This window comes from Raphanus sativus, chromosome 7 (assembly GCF_000801105.2).
Source record: "Raphanus sativus cultivar WK10039 chromosome 7, ASM80110v3, whole genome shotgun sequence".
Classification (NCBI taxonomy): domain Eukaryota; kingdom Viridiplantae; phylum Streptophyta; class Magnoliopsida; order Brassicales; family Brassicaceae; genus Raphanus; species Raphanus sativus.
The window spans coordinates 7,930,718-7,940,040 of record NC_079517.1 but is presented as its reverse complement, the minus strand read 5'-3'; the positions used below and the strand labels follow the sequence as shown (position 1 = coordinate 7,940,040).

General features: G+C 34.9%; 2 protein-coding genes and 1 long non-coding RNA gene across 4 annotated transcripts; all 3 read right to left on the bottom strand.

The window, feature by feature from the left end:
* Window positions 1–712: 712 nt before the first annotated feature.
* On the bottom strand, window positions 713–1,978 carry LOC108840852 (uncharacterized). Of its 2 annotated transcripts, none has more exons than XR_001948007.2 (3): window positions 1,667–1,978; window positions 965–1,254; window positions 713–868 (listed from the first exon to the last, which is right to left on the bottom strand). It is a non-coding gene; the product is annotated as an uncharacterized LOC108840852 (long non-coding RNA). The 2 variants fall into 2 exon arrangements; XR_008936626.1 differs by having other exon boundaries at window positions 965–1,076; window positions 1,667–1,967.
* A 2,750-nt stretch (window positions 1,979–4,728) lies between these two features.
* On the bottom strand, window positions 4,729–6,261 carry LOC108816028 (isoflavone reductase homolog P3). The gene is made up of 5 exons (XM_018588588.2): window positions 6,003–6,261; window positions 5,783–5,917; window positions 5,464–5,710; window positions 5,191–5,394; window positions 4,729–5,098 (listed from the first exon to the last, which is right to left on the bottom strand). Exons 1-5 carry the CDS (start codon window positions 6,222–6,224, stop codon window positions 4,929–4,931), a joined length of 978 nt encoding a protein of 325 aa, XP_018444090.1. The 5' UTR covers window positions 6,225–6,261; the 3' UTR covers window positions 4,729–4,928.
* An 825-nt stretch (window positions 6,262–7,086) lies between these two features.
* On the bottom strand, window positions 7,087–8,724 carry LOC108814293 (isoflavone reductase homolog P3). Its single transcript, XM_018586831.2, has 5 exons — window positions 8,480–8,724; window positions 8,249–8,383; window positions 7,868–8,111; window positions 7,552–7,755; window positions 7,087–7,457 (listed from the first exon to the last, which is right to left on the bottom strand). Exons 1-5 carry the CDS (start codon window positions 8,663–8,665, stop codon window positions 7,291–7,293), a joined length of 936 nt encoding a protein of 311 aa, XP_018442333.1. The 5' UTR covers window positions 8,666–8,724; the 3' UTR covers window positions 7,087–7,290.
* Window positions 8,725–9,323: the final 599 nt, after the last annotated feature.

The window sequence follows — 9,323 nt, the reverse complement described above, 5'->3', positions numbered from 1 at the left end:
ACATCCGTACCCCGTCCCTGGTCGCATCATTCCCGTTTGTGAGCTGACAAATCTCTCTTTTAGTTTAACAACTTATTAGTTATCATTTTAATAAAAGTTATACTTTTTATGTGGTTTGGGTTTGACGGGATAAGTCGAACAGGAAGGTGCTATCCTAACAGGAAAGAGGTTGAGGCTAAGGAAGTGAAGAGCATTCCACCAGATAGCATGGAGCTTAAGATATAGAGGTTTTGACAAATCTTTAAACGTGTTTTTTTCGCTTTAGTTTGTCTCTTCATTTTTGCATTGTGGTATGAGAAAACAATCTGATATTGTATTAAAAAACATCTCAAGCTTTGTGTTTTGTACTTTGTTAAGGTGTTATTATTTGGGTTTATGAATCGTGTGTAAACCTTTTCTCTACCACACACCGTTTGTAGTAGAAACTTAGGTTGAATGATATTTTATTATGTTCGGATGGTGTTAGTAACAGATTGTTAGTCAAGTAATCTCTGAACTTTTAACTTATTTTGTTGCCGAGATATGCTGTTTTATACCATATTTCATATCTGTAAGCCTATTATTTTAGAATATACCATATGTTTTATTTGTGTTACATTTTAGTAGTTATAAAAATAGATTAGATAAGGTATATCTGATGAGACTTCTATGTTAAGCTTTTAAAAACTAAGCTAAGCTAGGCAGGGTACTTGTGTGCACACAAAAAAGCAGGTTTCTTGTGCTAACGGGTATAAATTATTGAAATTAAAAAAACTTGTAACAAAGCTTGGGAAATCAAAAGTCATGGAAAACCCATCAGTTTCCACAGTTGTGAAGTCCGTTTCCAGCTTAATTGTATTATGTGCGTCTCTCTGCTACAGTCCTTAACCTATCAAGAGGCATTGATTTGCTTATAAAAGCTTGATGAAGAAGAAAAATGTAAAGGGGAATAAAAAAGCCGAGAGCAGAGAGATCACTCTTTAACCTGCATAGCTGCTACTATTGATAAGAATCCTTGACACTGTTTGAGAAAGACTGCTTCTTGTGCAGTGATATATATTCATCATTTCCGCCACTACTGAATTCATTTCTTCTACCTACCAATGGCAGCAAACAATAAAAAGAAACCTGCATTTAGATAAGGTCCACAAAACACCGAGCAACAGCCAGTAACTAATACTCGAAACAATTCAGCCTTCACCGACCGTAGCCATACGAAAACTTGTTCCATACTTCAGAGGAAAACAATTCACTCAAAAGTAAGCCTGATAGAACCTGAAGCAAGGAAACCAATCCAGTGTTCTTACACTGAGATCAATCAAAATCAACCCCACACAAAAACATCTTACCAATCTAATAATAGGCTAACAATGGACTCAACTTACATCAGACTCTCGTCAAAATCAGTGAAGGTTATTAATGTTTATGCAATCTCAAACCAATTCGAACAAAAAATATTTATACAGCTGAAATAATCAAATAGCCCTAAATTCCGATAAAAATATCAGATAAATAAAATCAGAATCGAATGGATCCCAGACACACGATTGATGATCAAAAATAATCAGATTCAATCTTAACAAACATGAAAACGCAAAAGAGAAAACGTGACACAAATGCATGAAAACAATCAGATTCAATAGTTATTTAGATTTGTGAGGATGATGCTTACGATAGGTAGACTAACCTTTTTATAGATGTCGATGCACCAGTATCACCTTTGAGAGAGAAGATGCATTGACTGTGAAATCATGGTTGCAGTACGTTGAAGGATTTAAGAAGATCGTTAATGACAGACAATCAATTCATCGCGTAACGGTTCCGGGGAGAAAAACCGGAGTTGAAACGACACCAAGACTTCTCTATCCAGGGAATCATCCTCACGATTCGTCTCAAATAGTTTTCCAGAAACTTCTTTGCCGGAGATGAATGAGAAGTCGATGAGCACGACGAACCATAGATGTCGATTAGGGTTTTCGCGAAACATGATACACTGGGCTGAGAGTCATACGCATTAAGCCCATAAAGCACATACCATTACACCGCAAAGCCCAGGACGCACAGACCACCACTCTGCGTTTCATTTAATCTGACGTGTCACGCCTGTAGAGCTCGACTTAATGACGTGGATGCTGAGTTGGACACCCCAGGAGAGAAAGAAACTCTATTTTATATATAAAGATTTACATAGGGTTGGTTCCAGGTACATCTATACTATTATTTGCGAAGTGATTTTTGGCAACAAAACTCTCACGTTAAAAATTAGACTGGTTAATATCATTTATACTCTTAATAAATAAACATATAAATTATCCATAAAATAAAAATGAATTTTAATTTTATGATTAGGTAACTGATTAAAATTAATAATGATAAGAATTATCCAAAATTTAAAAATATATTTTGAAATAAAAAAATTAGAGTGATTAATATTATTTCTATCCTTAATGGATAAATATATAAACTACCTACAAAATAAAAACTATTTTTATTACATAAGTAAATAAAATTAACAATGATAAGAATTATCCAAAATCTATAAATATATTTTAAAATAAAAAATTTAGAGTGGTCATTATCATTTATATCCTTAATGAATTAACATAAATTAACAACAAAATAGAAAACTAATTTTAATTTTTTGATTAGATAAATTATTAAAATTAAAATTAATACTAATTATCCAAAATCATATTAATCATATTAGTATATATTAATCATATTAATCAAAACGAACTTATATTAATCATATTATTTTAATAAAAATATATATTATTTTTATTTCAATCTAACAATAAATGTATTGATCCAACTATTACTTTTTGTAAGTAAAAGTTTTTATTGTTTATGTTTAAATAGTATAGATGAGCAAAATATATGTAATGAAAAATATAAATAATGAAAAGAAATAGAAAATATGAGCAAAACATAAGTAAAAATAAGTATAATAAAAGTGATAACAAAATTATAAGATTTCATAATCAAAAATATTTTTAATATATTAGTGTTTTCAAAAATTTAATACAATAATAAATATATATTTTTTAATAAAATATATAAACCAATAACTATTCGTAAGAAATTGTCTTCGCATATGCGGACAACACACCTATTAATCCAATAGAAAGACGGTGTATATATGGCAGGTGGTAAGCGATGATGATAGTTTCTCATTCATCTTTACTTCTCATGACACTTCATCTACTTGTTACGGTCGGAGCTCCAGTCTCTACCCCAGCCTTGAGCATTCAGGTGCATAAAACAGTTGATTTATACATGTGTGTGTGTTTATACTCGTTCCGCTATTTTTTTATATGCGTGTGTTTTAAATTTAACAGAGCCCTGACGGTGATGTGATTGACTGCATAAATATCTACAATCAACCAGCATTTAGTAATCCACTCTTGAAAACCCATGAACTTCAGGTAGGTTTTGTTATTGGTGTTTTACCCGTTAATTTATTCGTTTCCCTAACAGTTCATAATCATGTTCATCTAGAGTTTCAAAAAGAAAAAATCAATGGTAGGTTTTGTAACGATAAAAGTTTAATATTTTTTTTTGAAACAAATATTTCAGGAGTTTCCTACGGAGTGCCTAATTTGGAAATAGCAGCTAAGACACCAAACTGGCAGATGTGGCACACGACCGGGGGAAAATGTCCCCCACGAACAATCTCCATTTGTAGGACTACGGATATTTCTCACTCAAAATATCCCAAACCCAACTACAAATCCCTAGCCGACGCCACTAGAGGGCATATGGTATTTCTGATGAATTTTTAAACTATAAAATCAAATTTATCAGTAGAAAAGTTAAAGGATAACATCATCCATTTATCACTAGAGGGCAGGTTGCAGCAAAAACCACATTATCTTCAAGTTTAACGATAGCATCATCCATTTACAATATGTTGATTTTCGTTTTTATTGTTTTAGTATTTTTCTTCGGCGATCATGGGACGCGAGTCGCTAATGGGAACAGAGCAAATTGTGTTGAACTTTTTTTACCAAAACAGTGCAATTGTGTTGAACTTTTTTTTTCTGTCATCTATTAGATTAATATTCAAATTTAGCCATGCAATACACTAAGCTGGCAAGAAAAAATTTTCCGGAGTCAACAGTCAACGTAGTAAACATTACTACCCGGAAACAAAGATGAAAACTAGAGAACAACTTACAATATATAGAATTAAGAAGTAACAAGATCCCTGAAACTTTATGGAGGTATAACCATTATCAATATAGTGAAGCAAGTCGAGAATGGAAGCTGCTATGAACGAGAAAACTTTGAAGGTTGATATTATTCAAGAAGTGATCCAACAGAGAACCACGAGCAAACGCCACTGAAAAACAGGCGTCAGCTAAAAACCAATGAGAAGACGAATTTTCATCCGAGCTGTCGAAGAACAAGACAGTTGACAATCGAACTACTCAAAAACCAAAGGCAACCGAGCTAAAGCTAAGTGGAACATTTTTCTTTAATTAATAATTATATTTAACAACCTCAAAGTTTGACAGATCAGAATAGTTACAGTTAGGTTCCACCGCGACTTCTCGTCGGCTAAGTGTCTAAGATCAGTTCACAGATCTCCACACGATAAAACCACATTCAGAGGTGTCATGCGGCCATGGGAAGAGCTTACTCCCAAGATGCACCCATCACCATAGTCAAAGAAGAGGCATATGCTTCAAGAGGAGAGAGTCCAGGGGAACAGCCATCCTCGTCACTACTAGTCTAATAATATATCGATGAATGTGTGACTGTGTGTCATCTAAGTAATTTTAAGTTTTACAAAATATCAGAAATAGAGGTAAGACTCTTTGATAAGACACAAACAACGCATACACATACACGCTTCTTCATCATTAGAAATAATCACATTTTATTGTTGCAATATGAAACTCAGGTCATAGTCGTGGTAATTTAATTTAAGCGTTTTACTAAATTTCTCAAGCGAAGTGACTGAGATAATCCTCAATGCTCGTGTACTTGACATCAGGGTAAAGCTCAGAGGCTTCGACACCGAGCGTAGGCTCTATAGTGAAATTGGTCTGATCTCCCTTCACAAACACCGAGTGGTTTATCGAGAGAAGGATAGTGGCGGGAACAACCGGAGACACTGCCAAAATAATTACATATCCTTTTTTAATATTCAGCTAACAAAAAAAAAAGAACATATCTACAGTGATCAGGTTTTAATCTTTCAAAAACCTTGGATGGTTTTGAGCACATGTTCTTCTGACATGTAAGTCTTCTCAAGTGACTTGCCGATCTTTTTCTCCCACAAGGCGATAAGTTCGTTCATCGATAGAGTGTTCTTAGGAGGACTGATGTAGAGGGTTTTGTTTAAAGTCCTTGGATCATCCACTGCTCTGATCATGTAAGCAGCAACATCTTCCTCCTTGTTGAAAACAACTATAAAAACAATCATCAAAACGTTTTTTATATTAAAGTCGATTAAATTTTAGTACTCAGAGTCCTAACCTTTGACATTTCCGTCGCCCAAAATGGTGACTTTGTCTCTAGGAGGAGAAGTAACACCAGGCTGAAACTGAACCAACGTACGCAAGTAAAAACCCGCAGCACAGTTGTTAACAACGTAAGTATATGGTATTCCTTCTGCTTCTACGGCTCTCCTGATACGTCTCTTCGCTCCAAAAACTAATGACTTTGCCGGCTCAACCGCACCTGTCTTGTCCACGTCTGTTCCAAACTCAGACGGCAAGAATCTCTGCAAAAAAACAAAATCTAGTACTGAGACTGTGCAAATGAATATGTAAAGGGTTTGAGCCTAAAGACTGACCTTGACGTTACCGGCTTCTTTAATGGCGGTAATAATCTTGGTTTGATCCAACAGTTGTACACGCCCAACTGTTGATATCACAACATCCACCTGTTTCATGGCCTTCACTAAGCTCCCCTGATCATTCAAATCTCCCTGACCAAGTTACATAAGTTCATATAATTATGGTTATGATGAGTTTTAAGTAACAGTGTTAGAAAATGAGAGAGCTCACACGTACATATACTATTGTAACGTCTAGATCTTTGAATCTCTGTACGGTTTTGGCCTTGACGGGATCTGAAAGAGAAGCTTCTCGGACTAGAGCGAATGTAGGGTTTCCTGCTTTCACGCTCCCTTCAACCATGAATTTTCCGGTGTAACCAGTGCCTCCGATCACCAGAACTCTGCTTTTCTTGGTCGCCATTGCTTGAAAGGTGATAAATGAGTATGTAGGATTCATATGGTCCAGAGAGTGATTCAGAATGTGAGTGAAGGAATGGCTCTGGCATGGCAATTTATGGACCCATAACATTAGTTAGTGGTTTACAACAATACCCTCGCCGAACCCATGCTTCAATAGTAACATGCGAAGGATATTTGACTAATGAATAGTGAGCACGATTTGAGTGATGTGATAAAAATAAAAATATGTTTACCAAAAAGTTCCTCCCACATGATAGATGTTCTGTTCGTAAAATACAAAACTACAGGACTGAGACACAGGCCGGCTCAATTTAATTGGACCCTGTCCCTGAGCCAAAACAAATATTTACAGGATTTTATGTATAATATTGAAACTTATGATCAGTTTTATAAAGTTTCTAAAACTCAGGGACCTAATTAGTAAAAACATTTGATGAAAAAGTAGACCATCTTTTACCAAATGTGGAAGTATGTGGAAAGTGTTCTCACCCAAGAAGATTTGAAAGTTCGAGTTGATTTAAAGCTTCAGTAACCTTTTGAGTTTTGAGCAAAAATGTACGAACTTCCACCATGGTGAACCTTTTGTCAACATGCCATCAAGATCCTTGGAAGTGCCAATTGAAAACTCATAGCCACATGTTGAAAAATAGTATTTTTAAAGTTTTATCACACCACTAATTTAATTTTCCAATAGCTCAAATTCAATATCCAAATTACTCAAAAAATCTGTTAATTCGGTTCTGTCATGGGCTTTTAACTTATGGTTAATTATTTATCAGACTACCGCTGTAGAATTTCATTCATTCATTAACAGTTTCCTAATAAATCCATCATGTTTATAGACTCTAACCATGGATGGATGCTATCTCTGCTTTGAAGCTCCATAAGAGTAGAAACAATGGATAAACGATACTCATTCACTCACATTCGATCGGAAATAGAGGTAATACTCTGTGATCAGGCACACACACATACACATACACATACACATACACAGACATAAACACACATTACTCAACCATTACAAGTTCGAACTTTTATTTTTTACATATATGAAACTCGCCTCTTGGACGTTGTACATTAGGTGCTTCTATGAAATCTCTTCAGGCGAAGTGACTGAGATACTCGTCAATGCTCGTGTACTTAACATCAGGGTAAAGCTCAGAGGCTTCAAGACCAAACGAAGGTTTTATAGTGAAATTGGTCTGATCTCCCTTCACAAAAACCGAGTGGTTTATGGCGAGAAGAACATTGATAGGAACTGGAGACTCTGCACACACGCACAAAAATAATAGCACATCTTTTTAGTTTGGCAAATAGAAATTGTAGTATTAGAAAAAAAAAATCCAAAAATGATACTAAACCTTGGATGAGTTTAAGGACTTGCTCCTCTGGGATGTGAGTCTTTTCAAGAGACTTGCCGATCTTGGTCTCCCACAAGGCGACCATTTCATTCATCGACAAAGTGTTCTTAGGAGGATTAATGTAAAGGATTTTGTTAAGAGTCCTTGGATCATCCACCGTCTTGATTGTGTAAGCAGCAATATCTTCCTCCTTGTTGATCACAGCTACAAAAAAAAAAACGTCGGTTAATATTATAAGATAAACATTTTGATAGAAAATATTTTGTTTTTTTTTGTGAGATTTAATTTGTCTATTAAATATATTAAAATTTTCAACCTTTGGCATTTCCATCGCCCAGTATGGTGAGTTTGTCTCTAGGAGGAGAAGTGAGACCAGGCTCAAACTGAACCAACGTAGGCAAGTAATAACCAGCAAAGCAATTGTTAACAACGTAAGTGTATGGTACTCCTTCTGCTTCGATGGCTCTCCTAATCTGAATCTTCACTGAAAAAGCAGTTTTTGCCGGCTCAACCGCACTTGTTCTGTCCACGTCCGTCCCAAACTCAGACGGCAAGAATCTCTACAAAACAGCAGTAACAACAAACAAATCTGGTAAGAAACTATGTAACAATTATTTTTTTCTGTAACTATATACCTTTCATCAGTTCGTAAACTAATTAATTATATGTAATTAATGAGTTTGAATCATATACTAACCTTGACGTTACCAGCTTCTTTGATAGCAGAAATGATCTTGGTTTGATCCGGGATTTGCATGCTTCCAATACTCGATATCACCACATCAACCAGTTTTATTGCCTTCAGTAGGCTTTCGTGATCGTTCACATCTCCCTGCACAAACCAAACGATCAAATTAAAGCGGAAACTTATAATACAAGAAACCGTTTCATCACATTAACTAGCGGAGAAAATAGATTTCGCACGTACTTGTAATATTGTCACGCCGAGATCTTTAAAGTTCTGGACGATTTTGCTCTTGACTGGGTCGGAAAGAGAAGCTTCTCTAACGAGAGCGAATGTTTGGTGGCCGGACTTGGCGCTTTCTGCGACGATGAACTTTCCTATGTAACCAGTTCCTCCGATCACAAGAATCTTGCTTTTCTCAGTCGCCATGTTTCTTGACAATAAGTGAGTAATGCGATTTGAATGGTATAGAGAGAATGATTATGAATGTGAGTGAACGAATGTCAATTTATGGACCAGGCAATGGTTGGCTGATTTACAATTATAGCCTTACAAGTTACAAAACTTATGCTTCAATGCTAAGATATTTTATTCCATGTTTCTAGGCCTCTGGTGACTCTGTCTACCACAAACTCTAATCTTTACGTTGAAATTATTTAGAATCACATTGGTTGTTGGTTCATGATAATACCCTCACTGGACCTTTTTTTGTTGTTGTTAGTCTTTCCTAGTAACTTTAAATTGTTCAAACTAAAATTTCAAAATCATATTAGCGTTTGCAATGATTAAACATTTGCTTCAGTTATAAGAAATTTATCTCTTGATGTGATAAATTTTTTAAGGAACCAATATATGTCTTAGATGTCATGATTAGGCCTAACTTTTGTATAGGCTAAGAATTTAAATGTTTACTCACGAAAAAAATGGTGATGCTAAATTAGACTAAACGATACATTGTGAATCAGTCAATACAAGAAGTACTGTATGATTATTGAGTAAAAATATCAATATGGTTTAAATATAATTTTAAAAATTGTATAAGTGGATAAAAATTTAATTCTATGCTTTCTTTTTAAAAGAGAAATAA

Excerpts from the sequence above, each read along its gene's own strand:
- LOC108816028 (XM_018588588.2), bottom strand. The coding sequence starts at position 6,224 with ATGAATCCTACATACTCATTTATCACCTTTCAAGCAATGGCGACCAAG. Across the intron at positions 5,918-6,002 it reads TAGACGTTACAATAGTATAT|GGAGATTTGAATGATCAGGG; the intron begins GTACGTGTGAGC and ends TAACTTGGTCAG. Across the intron at positions 5,395-5,463 it reads GGGCGACGGAAATGTCAAAG|TTGTTTTCAACAAGGAGGAA; the intron begins GTTAGGACTCTG and ends TTGTTTTTATAG.
- LOC108814293 (XM_018586831.2), bottom strand. The coding sequence starts at position 8,665 with ATGGCGACTGAGAAAAGCAAGATTCTTGTGATCGGAGGAACTGGTTAC. Across the intron at positions 8,112-8,248 it reads AAGAAGCTGGTAACGTCAAG|AGATTCTTGCCGTCTGAGTT; the intron begins GTTAGTATATGA and ends GCTGTTTTGTAG. Across the intron at positions 7,458-7,551 it reads AGTCCTTAAACTCATCCAAG|AGTCTCCAGTTCCTATCAAT; the intron begins GTTTAGTATCAT and ends GCGTGTGTGCAG.